The sequence below is a fragment of the Nycticebus coucang genome, chromosome 3 (genome assembly GCF_027406575.1).
Source record: "Nycticebus coucang isolate mNycCou1 chromosome 3, mNycCou1.pri, whole genome shotgun sequence".
In the NCBI taxonomy this organism is placed as follows: domain Eukaryota; kingdom Metazoa; phylum Chordata; class Mammalia; order Primates; family Lorisidae; genus Nycticebus; species Nycticebus coucang.
Genome location: NC_069782.1, coordinates 8,154,256 through 8,179,560, shown reverse-complemented (window position 1 = coordinate 8,179,560; position 25,305 = coordinate 8,154,256). Strand labels below are relative to the sequence as shown.

Genomic DNA, 25,305 nt, shown 5'->3' with positions numbered 1-25,305 from the left:
CAACCACAGCAGACTTGAAAACCTAATTTGCTGTGATAACTGGTGGGCTCACCAACCAACTGCAACTTCTTGAGGTCAGTAAACAAGACTTTTAAGGCTCTATTGAAGAAAGAGTGGACATCATGGATGCAGTCAGCTGGTATTGATTTAACACCTACAGGCAGAATCAAGAAGCCATCCATCACCTTGGTTTGTGACTGGATCCTAAAATACTGGACTGGTGTCAAGAAGGAAGTGTTTGTGAAATCATTTTAAAAATGTGTCATCAGCAATGCTATGGATGAAACCGAGGATGATGAAATTTACCAGGATGAGAAAAGTAACTCTTCAGAAAACATCAGTAATTTAGAAATTAAAGAGGATATTACTTCTTTTTTTCTTTTTTTGAGACAAGAGTCTCACTATGTCACCGTCGGTAGAATGCTGTGGCATCACAGTTCACAGTAACACCTGTAATCTCAGCACTTGAAGGTCAAGTTCAAGATATCTGTCCCCTAATATCAAAGTCCTGGTGGGCTTAAGCGATTCTCTTGCCTCAGCTTCCCAAGTAGCTGGGACTACCAGCACTCTCCACAATGCCCAGCTATTTTTTGGTTGTAGTTGTCATTGGTATTTGGCAGGCCCGGGCTGGGTTCAAACCCACCAGCTCCAGTGTATGTGGCTGGCACCCTACCCACTGAGCTACAGGCACCAAGCCAGAAACTGAAGAAGATGATGCTTCTGATGATGCTTCTTTTTGCCTTCTGTGATGGGTAAATATCATAATTCTATTATGGGTACATAAAATTACTTATGCCTATATCTGTTTTGGTGTTTTATAATTATGTGTTATATAATATTTCTAATATCATAATATGCTAAGATGTAAATGCTAAAATTCCTTTATAATACAAAAAACAAGCACCTAAATATAAACAAACATTTGAATTAAAAATTAACATGAAAGATTTTTCCTGAAAATTTGGGCCAAAAACATGGATATGCACTATACATAGGAGCATATTAAACATGACAAAATATGGTACTTAAATAAGTACAATGTACCTCTTTTGGGTAATGGATACATTAAAAGACCAGACCTCACCACTAAAGCAATATATCCATGCAACAAAATTAAATTTGTACTTGTATCCCTTAAATTTATACAAATAAAGAAGGCTACTTTCTATGGCCTGTTCAACAGAGCTCAATGTTGGATTCCTTGGATTCAACAATGAATATACTCAGAACATGAACACACAACTCATTCCTCAGTACTATTTTATTATTTGTTAGCAACTGGCTAACTGACGATGCTAGTCACTGATCACTGAGGTAGAAACATGCCCTATAACTGCCAAAACATATCCCAAAACAAGGATACAGATAGCTATCAAATGCCAGCAACATAAAATACCTGGCAATGATGTGCCCACTGGTTTTCTTCTGGTAAAAAAGAGAAGATTACGAGGCCACAAGCCTAACATAATTGTCTCTCGGCTTCAAATCTGGGATAAAATAGCCTCACTCCTGGAGCACATGCTTCCCTATGGTGTTTGTCAAATGCCATTTAAACTAGGGATATAGGGGCAGTGCCTGTGGCTCAGTGGTTAGGGCACTGGCCCCATATACCAAGGGTGGCGGGTTCAAACCTGGCCCCGACCAAACTGCAACAAAAAATAGCTAGGCATGGCAGGCACCTGTAGTCCCAGCTACTTGGGAGGCTGAGGCAGGAGAATCGCTTAAAAAAGGACATCCAGGGTGGTGACCAGACTGAGACAGTGGGCTGACTATGGGGCTTGGGGAAGGCCTTTTCCGAGTTTGTATTGGAAAGAGGGCACTGGCTGGATCTCAGCCAAACTTCTTTGGCTCACAAAGTAGTTCAGAGACCTACCGCACAGAGCTTCTAGCAACTTCCAAATGGACTGGAGCAAATGGAAGATCGTTAAGGCCCAGAGAGACCAGGATCTACCCCCTCACCTTAGCTCTTACCCAAACTCATTCATTCATAAGTATTCACTGAGACATAATGTCCCTGATAGTGTAACACTTTACTTAAAAGCAAATAACTTCACTTTAAGCATTTCCTTAAAACCATTAATTCTGTAAGAAACAAAACACAAAAAAGGGAGCGATGACTCTCGCACCAGACCCTCATCTGCCCTGGACTCAATACTGTGTTTTCACCAGTAAACATTTCTGTCTCTTGGCAAATTGCCTAGCAATTATAAAACACTATTTCCAACACAGCAAGGTTTTTTTTTTTTTTTTTTTGGGGGGGGGTTGTTTTAACAAAAATAAGTTTAAAAGAAACATCCACTATCAGAGAGAAGGCTGTTTTTTAATCCACTGGTAGAAAGGAAAATAAAACTAAGAAGGATTTTATTCTTTGAAAAATAGTTCCTCTTCCAAAGCACTAGTTTTGACAGACCTTAATTAGGATAGCTAGATATATTAAAAACCACTTTCAGATTAACAAGGTGGTAGGTCCAAGCTAATGTTCTTCTCATTCCTAAATGAGAACAAAGATGCCTACATTTGTTCTCCAAACTAATCCTATTGGTAACGTGCTACTGTGTGTGTAACCGTTAAGATGGGCTATAGCTTAATTTTATAACAATGGAAGTTTAGCTCATAAAAGTTATTGAGTTGCCTGTAGTCATCTAATTCCTAAGCAGCAGAGTATGTCTAAAACTCCACTGTCTAACACAATGCAACTAACCACATGGGACTATTTAAATTTAAATTAATTAAAAATTAAATAAAATTAAAAATTCAGTGCTTCAACTCAAGCATGCCACATTTTAAGTGCCCAATAGTAATGTTGCTAGTGGCTAGGTTTTAAAATTTTTCTATCATTGCATGAAATGCTCTTGGGGAGGGCTGTTCTAGAAGGTAGTTCCTTTGAATTCATGGTAACTTGGGAGAAAGATCCTACAGCATCCCACTATTTAGTAAAATAGCTTAATAATGACAATGTTAAATCATAACCCCTTCGTTGTTACAAGAAACTCTGAAGCATCAAGATGTTGGTTTATCTTCCCAAGGGTTATAAGAACTAAAAAACTACAAATTAAATTTAATTTTTTTTTTTTTTTTTTTTTTGAGACAGAGTCTCATTATGTCACCTTTGGTAGAGTGCCGTGGCGTCACAGCTCACAGTAACCTCAAACTCTTGGGCTTAAATGATTCTCTTGCCTCAGCCTCCCAAGTAGATGGGACTACAGGCGTCTGCCACAATGCAGGGCTATTTTTCGGTTGCGTTTGTCATTTTAGCAGGCGCCTGGGCCAGGCTCGAACTCGCCAGCCTCAGTGTATGTGGCTGGCACCCTACTCACTGAGCTACAATAAATTTTTTTAGTAGAGGGCATATGTAAAATCTCTGTATCTTCTGCTCAATTTTGCTATGAACCTAAAAATTCTCTAAAAAATAAAGTCTAATTTTAAAGATTCAGGGAGTTTTGCTCATCTTATATCTTTATTACTATCATTGCGGTTAATATATTTGCTCAGTCTATCATAAGAGAAATGGTAGTCTCTGTATTATTTGATTTCCATTAACATCTCTGCACAAATTGTGATAGCCTAGTGTACTAGATTTTATATACTCGTTACTAAATCCTGATCATCTCATTCATAATTAATGGCCTAATCGATTTTTCTATTCTTAATTTTAGAAAAGGTTTACCAAAATGGATTTGATTCATATGTACTCAAGAAAAAGAATTTTGAAACTAAAGTGGTACCTTTAATGAAGAATAATGTAAGTAATGATTCTCAAGTCACAAATAACAAAAACATTATTAAGAATTTTAGCTTCAGAGGAAAAGGGATGGATTATAGGGATCAATGCTGACACTTCCAAGCATCAAATAACCTATTATCAACAGTTAAGAAGAAATTTTTTCACTCTGCTCTGGGCACACAAAAATATCATTTAAAATGAAAAAATAAGCTCACTCAAGAAGACACAGACTAACTATTTCTTCTGTGCTTGCCAAGGTATCTGGGTTTTCCTACTGCTTGCACATGGGAAAATAAATGAATAAACGATGTGAGGGTTAATTGTACCATTAGAAACATGCTACTCTATGCTTTTTTCAAGGATTCTAAATGGAGTAACAAAAGGCTGAGAAGGAAAAGACAAACAAGACCCTTCTCTCACTCCAGAAAGATCACAGGAGACTTTTTCCCTCGTTTGTCTTGAGTCAGGAGACCCTCCATGTTTTCCTTTAAAAGGTTATTACCCTCCAACAGCTCTCACTGCCAGAACATTTTTCTTAATTTTCACCTTAACCTTATGACCTTGTACACCTTTAAATGTCAAAGAGAAAAGCTGTGGGGGAAGGGGGTGTGGCTTTGTTTGAGAACAGAGTGTACTACCCGTGATCCTTCTCCGTGATTCTCCTCTGTAAGTCACTATCCTGGAAATGGCCACATTCCTAGTCTTAATCCTTAGATTTGAAGACCAGCTCCCTATCTGTGCCATCTTCCCTCACACTCAAGACATGCAGAGCTTCAGATATCATTAGTAAAAGACTATGTGAGCCTCTGCGGTACAGTTTAAGTGGTGTTAAGTTCGAAACATTTGTTTACATACTGAGAATAATAAAGGATTCTAGAAAACTTACCTAACAGGTACAATGGATACTATCTGGATGATGGACACACAACCCTAACTCAAGCTTAACAAAAGCAGGCTAGGCACCCATAGCTCAGCCGCTAGGGCGCTGGCCACATACACCAGAGCTGGTGGGTCTGAACCCAGCCCTGGCCTGCTAACCAACAATGACAACTACAACAAAAAAATAGCTGGCAGGCAGGCACCTGTAGTCCCAGCTACTTGGAAGGCTGAGACAAGAAAAAAAATTTTTTTTTTTTTTTTTTTTTGTAGAGACAGAGTCTCACTTTACCGCCTTCAGTAGTGTGCCATGATGTCACAGGACTCACAACAACCTCTAGCTCTTGGGCTTCAGCGATTCTCCTGCCTCAGCCTCCCGAGCAGCTGGGACTACAGGCGCCAGCCACAACACCCGGCTATTTTTTGGTTGCAGTTCAGCAGTGGCTGGGTTTGAACCCGCCACCCTCAGTATATGGGGCTGGCACCCTACTCACTGAGCCACAGGCGCCACCAAGAAAATTTTTTAAGCCGAAGAGTTTGAGGTTGCTTTGAACTATGATGCCATGCCACTCTACCAAGGGTGACATAGTGAAACTCTGTTTCCAATAAATAAATAAATAATTTTTTTAAAAAGCGTAACAAAAGCAATTCATGTAATCAAAAACATTTGTACCCCCATAATATTTTGAAATAATAAAAAAATAAAGTTATGATTCTCATTCTCATTCTGAGAAATGATTCTGTTCAATTTCTATACCCTACAGTTGAGATGTTATGAACAGAGCATATGTAACAGTGAAGAGAAAGCTATGTGGGAACTGGGAAATCCTTTAATCTTCTAAACTCTATGGAAAGTTCACAAGGCAACTTTGGATACTACACAGAAACATAAACAAACCTAAAGGGAAGGGAGCCACGGGAGCACATTGTATCCTATGGGTATAGTGTTAGAACTGGCGGCCAGTCCTACACGAGAACTGTGTGCACATTCTGGGAAATAAGGTGGATGGGTTCTTTCTTTCACTGAGTTAAAAGAGACTGAAATGGGCGGCGCCTGTGGCTCAGTGAGTAGGGCGCCAGCACGATAAGTCGAGGGTGGCGGGTTCAAACCCAGCCCCGGCCAAACTGCAACAAAAAAATAGACGGGCGTTGTGGCAGGCGCTTGTAGTCCCAGCTGCTCGGGAGGCTGAGGCAAGAGAATCACATAAGCCCAAGAGTTAGAGGTTGCTGTGAGCCGTGTGACACCATGGCACTCTACCCGAGGGCGGTACAGTGAGACTCTGTCTCTACAAAAAAAAAAAAAAAAAAGAGACTGAAATGAGAATCTGATAAAAGGTACAAACTAGAAATGATGAGACAAAACACAGGCATGACTCTTGTTTTTTGCCCTAGCTTGATGGCCCTGCCTACCTCAGAAGTTGAATAACAAACTTAGACAATAAGGATTCTCTTTAGAAATTCCTCAGGCCAATAGAATGGGAATGGAAGTAAGCACTTCAACTGACATATGACTTTTTCTGGTCTCCAAACATGCTGACCATTTATGATTTTTCCCCAGCACTGCTCACATGTTCTTTAAAAGACATGGAGTAGAAGCTCAAGAATGAGGCTAGTGGAAGACAGCAGGGTTGTTAGGTTAGGGAGGCAGAGGATGTTGGAGAGTACAGTAGCAGTGAGGGGACACAGGGTGGTGATGAAGGAGTGTTACACACCTGTGGGGGCGCTGGCAAAAAAAAAAATAATAATAATAATTAACCTCATCTGCCCAGGTATCAACAGGTACATGGATGAACAGCAAATTCATACTTGAAACTACTCCCAGGCCTTAACAATGTCTTTTATAATCTAAGAGTTTACAATGTATTACTTTCGCTAGAAAAACAGAATAACAAAATTGTGCCCATAGCTGAAGGTGGGTGGCTCTCGGTAGACAGGAGAATGCAGTATTCTCTATTCCTATAGGAAAGGTAATTATTCTCAAATACAGAGAACAATCCAAAGTATACAATTAGATACTCAGAACAATTGTAGAATCTGGGCTCCTGACAGAATGGAAGCATTTCAAATCCTGTGCTCAAAAGTCAGACAGGTTTGCAACAGACTGGTATCTGTTTCTGTCTTTCTGTCTCATATACACACGCATACATCGCACTTTGCAACTGGCTGTCTTCATTTGCTCAGTGCCAAGCACTCAGGACAGAAATATACATAAGATACTTTCTCCGGGAGGTTGTGGAAATACAAGCATACGTGTATAAGCAGAAACTGCAATAAGTGAAGCATCATTTGTCTTAGCAACATGGACTACTACCAAAAATTGCTAAGCAAGGAGACGGTAATCGATAAATCCTATGAAATTGACCATCTCAACTGGTCCCTGTTATGAAATGAAAGACAGGAAAAAGGATGAAGAACACTCACCCCGTGCGTGGCTTTTACATCCTTAACATATTACAAATCCTGGCAAATAGCATTATGCTCTCAGGACTAGTACTGTAATTATAGTCAGCATCCCATGGAGCAGCACTGAACTGCTCTTTATTTTGTGTATGGGTAAATTTTGGCTACCCAAACTTTTGCTGTTCAAAGTCTTGAGAGCAGGTACTCTGTCTCTTATTTCTTTTATCTCGGTAGCATCTGGGACTTCCCTGGGCACAAAGGAGACACGAAGTACATGACGTCCTTGGTGAAAGGGACAAGTAGATGAGACACTGGGTGTCTCTACAGGTGTAAGGTGTGGAATGGCAGATCTGCAGTGTTTTTTAAAGCACAGCACCCTACCTGATCACATTACTGATCCGCTATAAAAGCCACCTGACATTTTAAGGGTTGAGGGTGGAGAGTCCTTCATTGGAGGGCCACAGAAAAAGATAGCATAATGTGGGCGGCGCCTGTGGCTCAGTCGGTGAGGCGCCGGCCCCATATACCGAGGGTGGCAGGTTCAAACCCGGCCCCGGCTGAACTGCAACCAAAAAGAAAAATAGCCGGGCGTTGTGGCAGGCACCTGTAGTCCCAGCTACTCGGGAGGCTGAGGCAAGAGAATCGCTTAAGCCCAGGAGTTGGAGGTTGCTGTGAGCTGTGTGAGGCCACAGACTCTACTGAGGGCCATAAAGTGAGACTCTGTCTCTACAAAAAAAAGATAGCATAATGTAGGTAAATAGTTCAGAAGTTAAATGCCCTAAACAAAAATATTAAGATTTAAGCTCCCAGCTGATAGAAACAGACCCAAGATTTCTTACTCTTGTTATATGGTTTTCTTGCCCATGGATTACCATGACATAAATCAAATCCTATCCTCACGTGTTTAAAAGCCTTCAATGGCTTCCCATTGTACTTAAAAAACAAATCCAACCAGGCACAGTGGTGTACACCTATGGTTCCAGCTACTCAGGAGGCTAAGACAGCAAGATCACTAGAGCCCAGGAGTTAAGTCCAGCCTGGGCAACACAGCAAAAGCCATCTCTTAAAAAGCAGTAAAAACACCCCAAAACACTCTGCTGCTGTGTGACCTTATTTTTTAATTAAAAAAAAACAAAAAGTAAAAACAATGACAAATCCACCTCTTCTGCAGGGGTGACAGGGCTTTGGCTCTGGCCCTGCCCACCTTTCCCAACTTCACTTTCCCCCCAGTCACACTGGCTTCCTTGATGCTCTTTAAACCTGTCAAGCTCCTGCTGACACTTGCACTTGCTTTTTCTTATCCCTGAGCCTCTTCCTGCTTTCGGAATGGCTGGCTCTATCTCATCCTTTAGAACTCAGCTCAAACATTTCCTCTTCAGGGCGCCTTCCTTACTGTCTTTTCCACAGTGACCCCATCTTATTCCTATTACTTGTTAACATACCAACTAGTTCATTTACTATGCTCCAAAATTATCTTATTTGTCTCCATGTTTATGACCAGTCTTGCTCTTCTAAATATAAACATCAACTGGCACATATTAGGTAATCAAACATTGTGAATGATGAGTGAAGGAAAGAAAAATATGGTGGCAGCAGGTCAACAAGTATTGAGTTAAGGTGGAAAACATAAGTTCTCCCACTACAAAGCCAGAAGTTGTTCTAAGACTTTTTTTTAACTTCATTAGCACATAGTCAAGTGGTGATAACATACAAACAGAAAAGAAGGAAAGCCTATGTTCTCTGCTTATGACTTAAAAAAGAAATGTCAGAAAGAGCAATTATCTTGCTGGCTCTAGCTTCCACTTCCTTTTTAAAACTGTTAGCATTAAAAGCAAATTTTCTTACTTCTCACAGATTCCAAGGTTTGCTTTCATTTCTCCCCAAAGGGCTGCAGTTCTGTACTCACTACGCCCAAAACCATGAACTACTCCATCAGCCATGCTCACATCCATGCCAGCCTTACAGTATCTGAAGACCTCATTCTAAAGAAAACTGTGGTTGATTCGAAATACCAGACAGAAAAGAGGTTTCTCTTCCTAAAAACTTGAACACATAGGCAAAGCATATACAAGAAGTGGGTTCTTCCTCACGATACGGCACCCCCAGCTCAAAATCTGCCCCTCCTATAAAGGGAAATGTACAGGGCATGGCACTCTTTTTAAAGATGCAGTTCCATAGCTAAGGATGATTCAATGGCAACCTTTAAAGCTAATGCTGTTTGTTTCATCGAACTTGATCAATTAGTTAACTTAACTATTTAGCAATTTAGAGCCCATGAACTTGGAAAAGCACAAAGAAAAGAATGAAAACAAAACCTGTCATCCTTATTTTACGGCAGGTGTTTCCCATGGCACACTGGGCACACAAAACCATGTCCTAAAACCAACTTGATCAAATGCTGAGAGAGAGAGGCACTTACGCGGCATGATCCCTTGGCTCACCAGCTCTTCCCGGGTCCGGCGCTGCTGGAGCTTCAACTGCAGCACTGCAAGGCACCAAAGAGAAAGGAGAGACGAAGGGTCAGTCGAATATTCCACCTCAAAAGACACATGTTCAAATGCAAGGAAAGTCTTAAAAACAGAAAGGGTAGTGTGAAAAGGATCTCCTAGAATTATGACTGTCTGCAATTGCAGAAGTGGCCTGATACAGCAGGGTTTCCGTATTCTGCTGCGGGTGGCGAGAGGAAGTTGCAAAGGGTCTTGCAGAGCGATAACAATCCACAAAGTACCAGAGTCTTGCCTCTTGCTCAAAACCTCCTACAACCCTGGAGTCTTAGGAGTCCTACTCCTAAGACTAAGAAACACCAATTCTGAACTCAAAGAAAATATCATAACAAGGACCACTATTCAGCAGGAAAAGCTTTCTAGATACTCTACACTTTATTAGCAAATGTTTACCACTGTAATTATAGTGAATGAAACAGCTACTCACATGGTTTAGGAAGTATTGTTTGTTTGTAAAGTCTTCTCTTTTGTATCTAAAACTTATAGCTATTTCACTAAGCAATGCATTTTTCTAGACTAGAAAACATTTTACCACTAATATACCTTTTTTCTTCTTCCTCTTCACTTACGAACCTTTTTCTGTTGAGGTAAAACAACCAAGCTAGATGACTCAAAGCACATCCGGGCTAGGAGAGAATGATGGGTATTTCTCCTATTTGTACTCTGGCAACACTGCTTAATGAAACAACTGAGTACGGATTTTTTTTTTAAGTTAAAAATCAGTTATCTCTATTTCAAAAGCTAATGAAGCCAAAAGGGTGTTACAATCTCACACATTAGGCAGAGAGAGACTGGGAGAATACTGGGAGGAGGAGGGTTAAGAGGAAGTTCCTGCACATAGTAAGCCTTCAGCTGTAGGGGCCCTGCAAGTTCACATCTGAAGAGAACATACTGTCTCAGTATCTGACTTTTCCATCACAAAGCAGATTGTAGGGAGGCCTCCAAGAATGGCAAAAACATAACTAGGCTCCTGCTTACATCTCAAATTCAGGAGATCCACAGTAGAACTTGTCTCTCAAAAACCTGGATCTGTTTTCCATCTTCTTTAATGGCATCTCTGTCCAGAGCTAATATCAAAATGTCTGCGCCAACTTTGACTCCTCTAACTCAGCTTTACCTCACCTTGCTTTCCCCGGCTTCAAGCTCCCCGGTGTGTCCTTACCTGTACTGTCTCTCATTCTAAGGCATCCCCATCAAGGTTTTCCACATACCCTTCTTCAAGTACCATGAACTTTTCCCCAACTCTTTAATTCACATCACCTAGAAATGCCTACCTTCTTCATCTGAACTTCCAAGCCACCTTTTATGTGTTATAAAAAAGATAGTAATATTCTGCTCGGTGTAGTATTTAATAGTTATGCCTAACCATAACTTATCTCTCCTGCCAGTTTATAAACTTCTGGAGAAAAGGGAATATATCTTTTTGATAAATGCCCCCTGCAGCATTTAATTTACGTAGGCAGTTAATAACTCTTTCTTTCTTTCTTTCTTTTTTGAAACAGAGTCTCACTCTGTCACCTTGGATGGAAAGCCATGGCATCGACTTGGCTCACAGCAACCTCCAACTCTTGGGCTCAAGAGATCCCCTCAGTTTTTCTATTTTTAGTAGAAATGGAATCTCACTCTAACGTAGGCTGGTCTTTAACTCCTGAGGTCAAGCAATCTGCCCACCTCAGCCTCCCAGAGTGCTAGGATTACAGGCATGAGCCACTGAACCTGGCCTAATAACTGTTTCTTGAATTAGATTTCAACTCCATTGACTGGCTAATGTATATAGTCTGAGAAATCTGAAAGGTTATTATTTCACAAATTAACAGTGTTTAAAACAAAGCCTTGGAAAATTAAATAGATAAAAACAGCAAAAGCAACACTAGTAGCTGACATGTACAAAGCGTGTACTGTGCGCCAGACACTGTTCTATATATTTTTATATTTTAACTCATTTAATCTTCATAACATCTATATGAAGATAGGCATTATTAATCCTATTTTAGTTTATATAAGGTGATCTCACAAGAGGTACAAGAGGATTTGGATCCAAACATTCTGATTCTAGAAGCTGGGCTTCTACGTTCCTACTCCAGCATCTTCTGGCAACTTGCCCTGCTGAGATAATGGCATGGAGAATAATCACTGGGCTCATTCTCTGGTGAGACAGAAAAACAGGCTAAGGAAAATGAACGGATTATACCAGGACCAAAGGAGTTGAGATGATTAACTTGAGTAAAACAAATTTAGTCTAGGAACTTGATCTCAGAATAAATGATAAACACAGATCAGCAAAAAAGCAACTGCATTGATAAAATACAAGTAACAACAGTTAGGAGCACTGAGTGTATTAGTATGTGTCAGGCCCTGTGTTAAATTATTGACATGCTTTTAACTAAATTAAAAAGAAAAAAGCCCCTTGAGGATGGTACAACTATTATCTCCATTTTACAGATGACAAAACTAAGGATTAGTCCAGTGATTTTCAACTGGTATGCTGCAAACATTTTTAAGTCATTAATTTTTGAAAACTTCAAAGCACAGTAAGCATATTCTTTTTTTTTTAAAACCTCTGATTTTTATTTATTTATTTGCAGTTTTTGGCTGGGGGTCGGTTTGAACCCACACCTCTGGCATATGGGGCCAGCACCCTATTCCTTTGAGCCACAGACACCACCCAAGCATATTCTTTTTTTCTTTTTTCTTTTTTTTTAATCAACATAATTTAAGTGTGCTATAGAAGTTTTAACTATAGGTTCAAGTGTGCGGTGAGATAAAAAAGGTTGAAAAACACTGGATTAGACCTTTAAAATTTCCCTTCTGGGGCGGTGCCTGTGGCTCAGTGAGTAGGGCGCCGGCCCCATATGCCGAGGGTGGCGGGTTCAAACCCAGCCCCGGCCAAACTGCAACAAAAAAATAGCCGGGTGTTGTGGCGGGCGCCCATAGTCCCAGCTGCTTGAGAGGCTGAGGCAAGAGAATCGCGTAAGCCCAAGAGTTAGAGGTTGCTGTGAGCTGTGTGAAGTCATGGCACTCTACCCGAGGACAGTACAGTGAGACTCTGTCTCTACAAAAAAAAAAAAAAAAAATTCCCTTCTGTCACATAGCTCAGATGTGCTAGTACTAGTTTGCATATAATACATCTCTTTGTGTAAAAAAAAAAAAAAAAAGGAGGCGGAGCAAGATGGCAGCCGAGTAACAGCTTCCTTGCATCTGGGCACCGTGAGTCTGGGGAGATAGGACTCCAGGCGTCTCTGGCTGGTGAGAACTGCCTATCATCACTCCTATGAGGATACAGGGAGTCAGCGAGAGACTTCTGGACCCCAAGAGGAGGACTAAATCCGTGGAAAACCGGCAAGTGGTCGCGTGTGTTCAATCCGTCTAAACCCGCCCACAACTGTAAGTTCAGTAGCAGCGAGACTGCAAACCAGAAAGGCCTTACCTGTGAACTGTTTTGATGTCCTTGGACTTGGCACTGAGTTGAACTGCCTTGGGGAAGGCCTGAGCGGGAGTGCAAGAACTTTGGCCGTTGTCTAGGGCCCCAGTCTGAGCCGCTGAGCCAGACGGAGCTAATAGTGTTTGGCGGTGGGTCACACGGATCCATTGCCAGCGATCTGCCCCGGCAAGCTCCGCCCTCAGGGTCGCAGAGCTAGAAACGGGTGGGAGCTGGTAACCCAGCAACCAAGTAGCCTAAGGGTGGGGTCTGAGACGCCTTGCAGCCCTAACCCTCAGGGGCAGAGTGAGACCGGTTTTGGCACACTGAGTAAGTGGATAGCCACTTCAGCAGCAATTCCAGCAAGAAAGCTGGGAAAGCTTCTGCTCAACAAGTTTACAAGTTCGAAGTGCCTTTTAAGTAGGCTGAAGAAAGATTCAGGGTGTCTACCTGCTGGGGTTTGAGTAATCAGCAGCCTCCAGTCGTATCTGAACTGTGACTAACATCTCATACCCCAGAAGACCACGTGTTGCCCAGACAATATTCAATAACATATACAAACTGCTTTGTTTTTGGTTGTGTATTTTTTTCTTTCTTTTTTTGCTTGGTTGTTTTTTTTGTTTGTTTATTTTGACGTTGCTGATATTCTTTTGTTTTTTTAATTTCAATCTTTTCCACACAGATCCCTTTTTCTTTCTCAATTTTCCTAGTTTAATTATAATTTCCCATTGCTGCTTTTTTTAATAACTTCAACTTCATTTTTGCTAGTGTTTCTACCGATATAATTTGGTTTTTCACCCAATTTTATCCCTGTAAAGTTTTCTGTTTGCTTCTTTTGGTTTGATTTATAGCATTTTTGTCTTTCCTCTCTACTTGGTGGAGGTGGGGTACTGTGTCTGATCAGGTTAGCAAAGAGCTGCTGACCTCAAGGGAACCACGCAACTGGGCACCCCCAGAAGGTGGGGTTTTTTAAGGTTGTGTCAAAGTACCCTACTGTACACCTATATTGCCCTGTCTCCCTCTTTCTGTGCCTCTCTTCTTTTTGTCAATATTCCTTATACCCACCCCCTCTCCTTTCTCTATCTTTCTTTTTTTCTTATCACTCGGTCCTCCTTTCTTTCATCCCCTTTTTTTTTGCTCTTCAACCTTCTCACCCTTCTGGTCCTGTAACCTTTAGTCCACAGGCACAAGAACTTAAAGAGCAAGAGGAAGTGAAAGGAAAATTAGGGCAAGCAAACAGATAAAAGAAATCACTCATGAGGAAGAATCAGCAGAAAACTCCAGGCAACATGAAGAACCAGTCTAGAACAACCCCACCAAGGGACCATGAGGTAGCTACTGCAGATGATTCCACCAGTATAGAAATGTTAGGAATGACAGAAAGGGAATTTAGAATACACATGTTGAAAACAATGAAAGAAATGATGGAAACAATGAAGGAAATTGCTAATAAAGTGGAAAATAACCAAAAGGAAATCCAAAAACAGAATCAAATAAGAGATGAACGATATGAAGAATATAAAAAGGATATAGCAGACCTGAAGGAACTGAAACAGTCAATTAGGGAAGTTAAAGATGCAATGGAAAGTATCAGCAACAGGTTAGACCATGCAGAAGAAAGAATTTCAGAGGTAGAAGACAAAGTTCTTGAGATAACTCAGACAGTAAAAGAGGCAGAAAAGAAGAGAGAGAAAGCAGAACGTTCACTGTCAGAATTATGGGACTTTATGAAGCGTTCCAACATTCGAGTTATAGGAATTCCAGAAGGGGAAGAAGAATGCCCCAGAGGAATGGAAGCCATACTAGAGAATATTATAAAAGAAAATTTCCCAAACATCACCAAAGATTCTGACACACTGCTTTCAGAGGGATATCGGACCCCGGGTCGCCTCAACTCTAACCGAGCTTCTCCAAGACACATTGTGATGAACCTGTCCAAAGTCAAGACAAAAGAAAAGATTCTGCAAGCTGCCAGGAGTAAGCGCCAGTTGACCTACAGGGGCAAATCCATCAGAGTTACCACAGACTTCTCTAATGAAACTTTCCAAGCAAGAAGACAATGGTCATCTACCTTTAATCTACTTAAACAGAACAATTTTCAGCCCAGAATTCTGTACCCTGCTAAGCTAAGCTTCAAAATTGACGGAGAAATCAAATCATTTACGGATATACAAACATTGAGGAAATTCGCCACAACAAGACCAGCTCTACAGGAAATACTTCAACCTGTTCTGCACACTGACCACCACAATGGATCAGCAGCAAAGTAAGAACTCAGAAATCAAAGGACAGAACCTAACCCCCACACTGATGCAAAAGATAAAACTAAGCAATGGACTCTCACCAAATAAGACGAATACAATTCTACCACACTTATCCATTATCTCAATAAATGTTAATGGCTTGAATTCCCCACTGAAGAGACATAGATTGGCTGACTGGATTAAAAAACACAAGCCATCAATTTGCTGTCTGCAAGAAACACACCTGGCTTCAAAAGACAAATTAAAGCTCCGAGTCAAGGGTTGGAAGACAATTTTTCAGGCAAATGGAATTCAGAAGAAAAGAGGAGTTGCAATCTTATTTTCAGATACATGTGGATTTAAAGCAACTAAAGTCAAAAAAGACAAAGATGGTCACTTTATATTGGTCAAGGGAAAACTACAACAAGAAGACATTTCCATTCTAAATATTTATGCACCCAATTTAAATGCTCCCAGATTCTTGAAGCAGACCTTACTCAGTCTGAGCAATATGATATCTGATAATACCATCATAACAGGGGACTTTAACACACCTCTTACAGAGCTGGACAGATCCTCTAAACAGAAATTAAACAAAGATGTAAGAGATTTAAATGAGACCCTAGACCAACTATGCTTGATAGACGTATATAGAACACTCCACCCCAAAGATAAAGAATATACATTCTTCTCATCACCCCATGGAACATTCTCCAAAATTGATCATATCCTGGGACACAGAACAAATATCAACAGAATCAAAAGAATTGAAATTTTACCTTGTATCTTTTCAGACCATAAGGCACTAAAGATGGAACTCAACTCTAACAAAAATGCTCAACCCCACCCAAAGGCATGGAAATTAAACAATCTTCTGTTGAATAACAGATGGGTGCAGGAAGAAATAAAACAGGAAATCATTAACTTCCTTGAGCATAACAACAATGAAGACACAAGCTACCAAAACCTGTGGGATACTGCAAAAGCAGTTTTGAGAGGAAAATTCATCGCTTTAGATGCCTACATTCAAAAAACAGAAAGAGAGCACATCAACAATCTCACAAGAGATCTTATGGAATTGGAAAAAGAAGAACAATCTAAGCCTAAACCCAGTAGAAGAAAAGAAATATCCAAAATCAAATCAGAGATCAATGAAATTGAAAACAAAAGGATCATTCAGAAAATTAATGAAACAAGGAGTTGGTTTTTTGAAAAAATAAATAAAATAGATAAACCATTGGCCAGACTAACTAGAAATAGAAAAGTAAAATCTCTAATAACCTCAATCAGAAACGATAAAGGGGAAATAACAACTGATCCCACAGAGATACAAGAGATCATCTCTGAATACTACCAGAAACTCTATGCCCAGAAATTTGACAATGTGAAGGAAATGGATCAATATTTGGAATCACACCCTCTACCTAGACTTAGCCAGGAAGAAATAGACCTCCTGAACAGACCAATTTCAAGCACTGAGATCAAAGAAACAATAAAAAAGCTTCCAACTAAAAAATGCCCTGGTCCAGATGGCTTCACTCCAGAATTCTATCAAACCTTCAAGGAAGAGCTTATTCCTGTACTGCAGAAATTATTCCAAAAAATTGAGGAAGAAGGAATCTTTCCCAACACATTCTATGAAGCAAACATCACCCTGATACCAAAACCAGGAAAAGACCCAAGCAAAAAGGAGAATTTCAGACCAATCTCACTCATGAATATAGATGGAAAAATTCTCAACAAAATCCTAGCCAATAGATTACAGCTTATCATCAAAAAAGTCATTCATCATGATCAAGTAGGCTTCATCCCAGGGATGCAAGGCTGGTTTAACATACGCAAGTCCATAAACGTTATCCACCATATTAACAGAGGGAAAAATAAAGATCACATGATCCTCTCAATAGATGCAGAAAAAGCATTTGATAAAATCCAGCATCCTTTTCTAATTAGAACACTGAAGAGTATAGGCATAGGTGGCACATTTCTAAAACTGATTGAAGCTATCTATGACAAACCCACAGCCAATATTTTACTGAATGGAGTAAAACTGAAAGCTTTTCCTCTTAGAACTGGAACCAGACAAGGTTGTCCTCTGTCACCTTTACTATTCAACATAGTGCTGGAAGTTCTAGCCAATACAATTAGGCAAGACAAGGAAATAAAGGGAATCCAAATGGGAGCAGAGGAGGTCAAACTCTCCCTCTTTGCTGATGACATGATCTTATACTTAGAGAACCCCAAAGAGTCAACCACAAGACTCCTAGAAGTCATCAGAAAATACAGTAATGTTTCAGGATATAAAATCAATGTCCACAAGTCAGTAGCCTTTGTATACACCAATAACAGTCAAGATGAGAAGCTAATTAAGGACACAACTCCCTTCACCATAGTTTCAAAGAAAATGAAATACCTAGGAATATACCTAACGAAGGAGGTGAAGGACCTCTATAAAGAAAACTATGAAATCCTCAGAAAGGAAATAGCAGAGGATATTAACAAATGGAAGAACATACCATGCTCATGGATGGGAAGAATCAACATTGTTAAAATGTCTATACTTCCCAAAGCAATCTACCTATTCAATGCCATTCCTATCAAAGTACCTACATCGTACTTTCAAGATTTGGAAAAAATGATTCTGCGTTTTGTATGGAACCGGAAAAAACCCCGTATAGCTAAGGCAGTTCTTAGTAACAAAAATAAAGCTGGGGGCATCAGCATACCAGATTTTAGTCTGTACTACAAAGCCATAGTGCTCAAGACAGCATGGTACTGGCACAAAAACAGAGACATAGACACTTGGAATCGAATTGAACACCAAGAAATGAAACTAACATCTTACAACCACCTAATCTTTGATAAACCAAACAAGAACTTACCTTGGGGGAAAGACTCCCTATTCAATAAATGGTGTTGGGAGAATTGGATGTCTACATGTAAAAGACTGAAACTGGACCCACACCTTTCCCCACTCACAAAAATTGATTCAAGATGGATAAAGGACTTAAATTTAAGGCATGAAACAATAAAAATCCTCAAAGAAAGCATAGGAAAAACACTGGAAGATATTGGCCTGGGGGAAGACTTCATGAAGAAGACTGCCATGGCAATGGCAACAACAACAAAAATAAACAAATGGGACTTCATTAAACTGAAAAGCTTCTGTACAGCTAAGGAGACAATAACCAAAGCAAAGAGACAACCTACACAATGGGAAAGGATATTTGCATATTTTCAATCAGACAAAAGCTTGATAACCAGGATCTATAGAGAACTCAAATTAATCCACATGAAAAAAGCCAACAATCCCTTATATCAATGGGCAAGAGACATGAATAGAACTTTCTCTAAAGACGACAGACGAATGGCTAACAAACACATGAAAAAATGTTCATCATCTCTATATATTAGAGAAATGCAAATCAAAACAACCCTGAGATATCATCTAACCCCAGTGAGAATGGCCCACATCACAAAATCTCAAAACTGCAGATGCTGGCGTGGATGTGGAGAGAAGGGAACACTTTTACACTGCTGGTGGGACTGCAAACTAATACAACCTTTCTGGAAGGAAGTATGGAGAAACCTCAAAGCACTCAACCTAGACCTCCCATTCGATCCTGCAATCCCATTACTGGGCATCTACCCAGAAGGAAAAAAATCCTTTTATCATAAAGACACTTGTACTAGACTGTTTATGGCAGCTCAATTTACCATTGCCAAAATGTGGAAACAGCCTAAATGCCCACCAACCCAGGAATGGATTAACAAGCTGTGGTATATGTATACCATGGAATACTATTCAGCCATTAAAAAAAATGGAGACTTTACATCCTTCGTATTAACCTGGATGGAAGTGGAAGACATTATTCTTAGTAAAGCATCACAAAAATGGAGAAGCATGAATCCTATGTACTCAATCTTGATATGAGGACAATTAATGACAATTAAGGTTATGGGGGGGGAAGCAGAAAGAGGGATGGAGGGAGGAGGGTGGGGCCTTAGTGTGTGTCACATTTTATGCGGGCAAGACATGATTGCAAGAGGGACTTTACCTAACAATTGCAATCAGTGTAACTGGCTTATTGTACCCTCAATGAATCCCCAACAATAAAAAAAAAAAAAAAAAAAGTGGGGGAGGGGTCCAAGCAGAGTAAAGAGGTAAAGTATTAAAAAGATAAAAAGGCAAATATTTGTTATCTTTTATAACGCTTCTAAGGCCCACTGCAAGATGAGCTATTAGAAAATAAATAAATGGGACCTAATCAAATTAAAAAGTTTCCACACGGGCGGCGCCTATGGCTCAGTCAGTAGGGCACCGGCCCCATATACCGAAGGTGGCAGGTTCAAACCCAGCCCCGGCTGAACTGCAACCAAAAAATAGCTGGGCATTGTGGCAGGCGCCTGTAGTCCCAGCTACTCGGGAGGCTGAGTCAAGAGAATCTCTTAAGCCCAGGAGTTGGAGGTTGCTGTGAGCTGTGTGAGGCCACGGCACTCTACCGAGGGCCATAAAGTGAGATTCTGTCTCTACAAAAAAAAAAAAAAAGTTTCCACACAGCTAAGGACACAATCAACAAAGCAAAGAGACAACCTTAAGGATGAGAGAAGATATTTGTGTGGTACAAATCTGACAAAGAGCTAATAACTAGAATGTATAAAGAACTCACACAAATCAACAAAAAGAGCAAACCCCATTAAAATCTAAGCAAGAGATATGAACACAATCTTTTCTCATTAGGACAGATGAATGGCCAATAATATCATGAAAAAATGCTTATTCTACTTATTCAAGAAATGTAAATCAAAACCACTTTGAGATATCACCTAACCCCTGTAAGAATGGTCCACATCACAAAGTTCCAATATAATAGATGCTGGTGTGGGTGTGGAGAGAAGGGAACACTCCTGCATTGTTGGCAGAACTGCAAACTGCTACAGCCTTTACGGAAAGAAGTACTGAGGGTCCTCGAAGAACTAAAAGTAGACCTTCCATTTGATCCTGCAATCCCATTATGAGGTATCTACCCAAAAGAAAAGTCATTTCAACATAAGGAGCTATGCACACAAGTGTTTACAGCATCCTAATTTACAATTGCAAAGATGTAGAAACAACCCAAGTGCCCTTCCACATGTGAATGGATCAATGAACTGTGGTATATATATACCGTGGAATACTAGTTAGCCATAAAACGATAGCGATTTTGTCCATTGCTACAACTTGGATGGACTGGGAGAATACTCTCCTGAGCAAAGTATTGCAAGAAAGGAAAGACATCACATGTACTCGATACTAATATGAAACTTGTAGATTAACAACATGTTCACATGAGAGAAAAACTCAAGTCAATCCAAAAAGGCAGGAGGAGAGGTGGGAAGAGGGGCCGGCAGGTTCTTTCCCAGAGGAAAAAATGTGTAAGAGTATGGCACACTTTCTGTGTGAGGGACATAGCCACAACTTAGACTTTGCCTTACAAATGCAAGCAAGGTGGCCTAATTATATATACCCTCATATTAATCGAAATTTTTTAGAAAAGAAAATGATTAAATATAACAAAATAATTTTATTTCAGAGACTAGGGAAACTAATAAACCTGAACATTTCAAACAAACAATAATTAATGAAAGTAACATAGCTATTATCCAAGAATAATTTTTTTTTTTTTTTTTTTTTTGCAGTTTTTGGCCGGGGTTGGGTTTGTACCCACCACCTCTGGCATATGGGGCCGGCGCCCTACTCCTTTGAGCCACAGGCACCACCCAATAATTTTTTGTTTTTGAGACAGAGTCTCACTCTATGGCCCTCGGTAAAACGCAGAGGCATCAACCTCAAACTCTTGGACTTGAGCAACCCCTTTTGATTCAGCTTCCCAAGCAGGTGGGACTATAGGTGCCTGCCACAATGCCAGCTAGTTTTTCTATTTTTAGTAGAGCTGGGGTCTACCTCTTGCTCAGGCTAGTCTCAAACTCCTGAGCTCAAGCAATCTACCCACCCCAGCTTCCCAGAGTGCTAGGATTACAGGCATTAGCCATCACACCCAGCCTTTAAGAATAATTTTGAAATGTAAATCAGTAGCCCTCTTGAACTCCATAAAGATAGGACCATAAGGGATATTATGCAAACTTCTTTTTTTTTTGGAGACAGAGTCTCACTCTGTAGTTAGTGCCATGGCGTCATAACTCACAGCAACCTCAAACTCTTGGACCGAGCGATTGGCTTATCTCAGCCTTCCAAGCAGCTGGGACTACAGGCGCCTGCCACAAAGCCACACTAGTTTTTTATTTTTAGTAGAAATGGGGTCTCGCTTTGCTCAGGCTGGTCTCAAACTCCTGAGCTCAGGCGATCCAGCCACCTCAGCTTTTCAGAGTGCTAGGATTACAGGCATGAGCCTCCATGCCCAACCCAAACTTCTTGATTTAAAAACTTCTTGCTTCATGAAAACTAACCCATTTGTTCTTTAATAACCTCCTTTGAGACACAGTCACACTCTGTCATCCGGGTAGAACGCTGGGGCAACAGAGCTCATAGCAACCTCAAACTCTTGGGTTCAAGTGATCCTTCATTTTATTTTGTAATTTATCTGCTTAGCTGTGTAGAGTTACAGTGACCCTTTTCCTTGGAATTTCAACTACAAAGAAAGGGCTGTTGGTATGAAGTTTTCATTTCCTTAGTCTATCTTAATTCCTCTTAATTCTAAGCACTCTAAATAAAATGCCTTTACATTTCCAGACCTTAGGATTAGTCATTTTAGAAGAAATCATTTAATAACTCACTTCTGAGTGAGCCATATGTTCTGTGTTCACTGCAGAAGTTACTCAAATCAGCAGAATATATCTGAGGCCATAAATTTAATGTACAATCACCTTCACAAAAAAAAAAATCTAAAATAAATTATTATTTTCAGATACTACTAGTCTAAGAAGACTTGATAGAGTAGGAATTTGACATAATCTGTCACTGTACATCCCTATTTATTTTTCCTCACCACTTAGTCAATAAAAACTAAACAGGGGCGGCGCCTGTGGCTCAGTTGGTGGGGCGCCAGCCCCATATACCGAGGGTGGCGGGTTCAAACCCGGCCCCGGCCAAACTGCAACCAAAAAATAGCCGGGCGTTGTGGCGGGCGCCTGTAATCCCAGCTACTCGGGAGGCTGAGGCAAGAGAATCACTTAGGCCCAGGAGTTGGAGGTTGCTGTGAGCTGTGTGAGGCCATGGCACTCTACCGAGGGTCATAAAGTGAGACTCTGTCTCTACAAAAAAGAAAATAATAATAAAAACTAAACAAAAATATCTATTTTTACACAAATATAAGTCTTTATACATTTACCGCTATTAAATTCCACAAATTTAATGTCATGTTTCTAAATGGGTCTATGTTAACAGCCTATATATAGATGAACAGATGTCTTTAAAGCTGATGGATGCTGAATCAACTGAGATGCCTTCCAGAAAAGAATTAGAATAAAAAGAAAAGAAACCAAGCTATAAAGTGAAAAACCTTAGGTTTCTCTATTCTCCGTGGAAATAATCAGGATTTTCATCTGCCTTAAATGAAGCATTAATTGCGGGCGGCGCCTGTGGCTCAAAGGAGTAGGGCGCTGGCCCCATATGCCGGAGGTGGCAGGTTCAAACCCAGCCCCAGACGAAACTGAGAGAAAAAAAAAAAAAAAAAAAAGAAAAGAAAGCATCAATTGCTGTTTAAATAATTGGCTACTTGGGAAATCAAAACCAAGGAAGTACCTTAACATATTTCTGCCCTGCGAGACCACAGAAGCATGCTGATTACATTAAGAGAGTAATAATGTCCAAGAACTAGACATATCAAAGCCCAACTATGTGGCTTCCACTGGTCATTAGTCCTGGATTTCACTGGAAGGGGATATGTGCAGCCTGGGAGGCTGCTCTTTTTTTTTTTTTTTTTTTGTAGAGACAGGGTCTTACTTTATGGCCCTCGGTAGAGTGCCGTGGCCTCACATAGCTCACAGCAACCTCCAACTCCTGGGCTTAAGCGATTCTTTTGCCTCAGCCTCCCGCGTAGCTGGGACTACAGGCTCCCGCCACAACGCCCGGCTATTTTTTGGTTGCTGTTTGGCCGGGGCCGGGTTTGAACCCGTCACCCTCGGTATATGGGGCAGGTGCCTTACCAAATGAGGAGCCACAGGCACCGCCCTGGGGGGCTGCTCTTAAAAACCATTTATCCATTGCTTGATTCCCACAAGGCTCCTAGGAGGGTGTTAGTATGGCAACAAGATAGCAAAAAAGCAAAATCCTTCTCTCCGTAACATCCTTTGCTCAGTAAGTCCTCTCACAGACATTTCTCAGACTATAGGGACATTCCATTAACTTGGCCCTAACTGAGGAATACTGACAAGTCTTCACAAAACTTTTAATCAAATGACAAGGAATCTGGCCATGGCTTTTCAGACTATTTGCTAGAAAAGACTCCAAAACAAACTTGTTGACAAATAAACAAAATGCTCCTTGACCAGGAATTACTATGTAATTCATATTATGTATGAATTCATACATAGTTATTCTATGTAATTCATTCAGTCAAAAAAACGCTGCATTAGAAAGTCAATGATGTTTATACCCTTGAGGAAACCAAGCAGACAAAAGTAGGCAAAAATGCTCCTCAAAAATCTTTTCTCTCCCCAGACCCCCATATTTGGCTCTAACCTATGGAGCTCCCATGCTTCAAAAGGAAGAAACTGCTTCCCAGAAACAATTAACTGAAAGACTGGTCTGGTGGGAACCAAGTTTGAAAGCATCACTTTTCATGAGAATTAAAAGTAACCTCACACGGGTGGCACCTGTGGCTCAACGGAGTAGGGCGCCAGCCCCATATGCCAGAGGTGGCGGATTCAAACCCAACCCTGGCCAAAAACTGCAAAATAAAAAAAAGTAACCTCACACCAAAATAAAATATTAAAATAGCCCCAATATACTAGAAAGTAAATTAGGATATGTCATTTCTAACATTCCTAAAATATAAGTAATACCAAAGGATTTCTACATTTTGATTGAATTTCATGATGCTTATTTAGATGATTTAGAAAAAGTAGTATTTGCGTTTATCTCCTAAAGAATTACAACCTACCTCATTCTCAATAATGGACAAAACAACTAGGAGAAAGCAACAAGAATATATAAGACTCAAATACTATCAACCAAATAAAACAGACATATACAACACTCAACCCAACATCAGCAGAATACAAATTCTTCCCAAGCACACATGTAGCATTCCCTAGGACAAATCATTTACTAGATATACTAGTTCCAGTACATTTAAAAGGACTAAAATCAATCTCTGATCACAATGTAATTAAATTACAAATGAACAACAGAAGTAAATATGGGAAATTCCTAAATATGTAGAAATTAAACACCACTTTTTTGCAGGAGGGAGGGAAACAGGGTCTTACTCTTTTGTCTGGGCTACAGTGCAGTGGCATCATCATAGCTCACTGCAACCTCAGACTCCTGGGCTCAAGCAATCGTCCTCGCTCAGCCTCCTGTAACTGGGATTAGAGGCACACATCAATCACCACACCTGCTTTATTTTTCTATTTTTTGTAGAGTCAGGGTCTCACTCTTGCTCACGCTGGTCTTGAACTCCTGGCCTCAAGAAATTCTCCTGCTTTGGCCTCCCAAAGTCCTAGGATTACAGGCATAAGTCATTGCACCTGGCCTAGGAAGGTGTTTAATTGGTCTGGTATGGGGCCTGGATATTGATGTTTATTAAGAGCTTACCAGATGATTCCAATGTAATGTCATGTCAAAAGCTACCCTATTTAATGCTACTTTCACCTAACTTAAATTCATTTAGTACTGAGAAATTAAATATGCTCCATCCATGTTCATGATGCCAATTATTAGGTCAAGTAAATACGGCAAAGCATGTTTAATTTACCCAGTAAACAATAAGTAGCCTTTCTTCTGATGCTGCTCCCAATTAAACTGCTTTAAGGCGCATCATCTTTTGATGGGTATTGAACAATAGATCATGGGAGAAACAAACACCAAATAGTACTAATAAGCGTGAAGAGCACTTTCAAAGAAAACAGTTAACTACATTCCAACTATGGGGCTGATTGTCTCCATGATCCAATTCATGCATACAATATCTTTTGTAC

At 40.3% G+C, this 25,305-nt stretch overlaps 1 protein-coding gene across 6 annotated transcripts in view; it reads right to left on the bottom strand.

Moving 5' to 3' along the window:
• The window catches only part of MRTFA (myocardin related transcription factor A), a 214,351-nt gene that overhangs the window by 45,390 nt on the left and 143,656 nt on the right, over nt 1-25,305 (bottom strand). For 5 of the 6 annotated variants that reach the window (XM_053582670.1, XM_053582668.1, XM_053582672.1 and 2 more), the window contains one exon: nt 9,420-9,485. In XM_053582670.1, coding sequence (XP_053438645.1) covers nt 9,420-9,426 — 7 coding nt within the window. In that variant the 5' untranslated portion in view covers nt 9,427-9,485. Of the gene's footprint in view, nt 1-9,419; nt 9,486-9,931; nt 10,036-25,305 lie in introns of those variants that run through there. The other variant, XM_053582671.1, reaches the window with a different exon arrangement.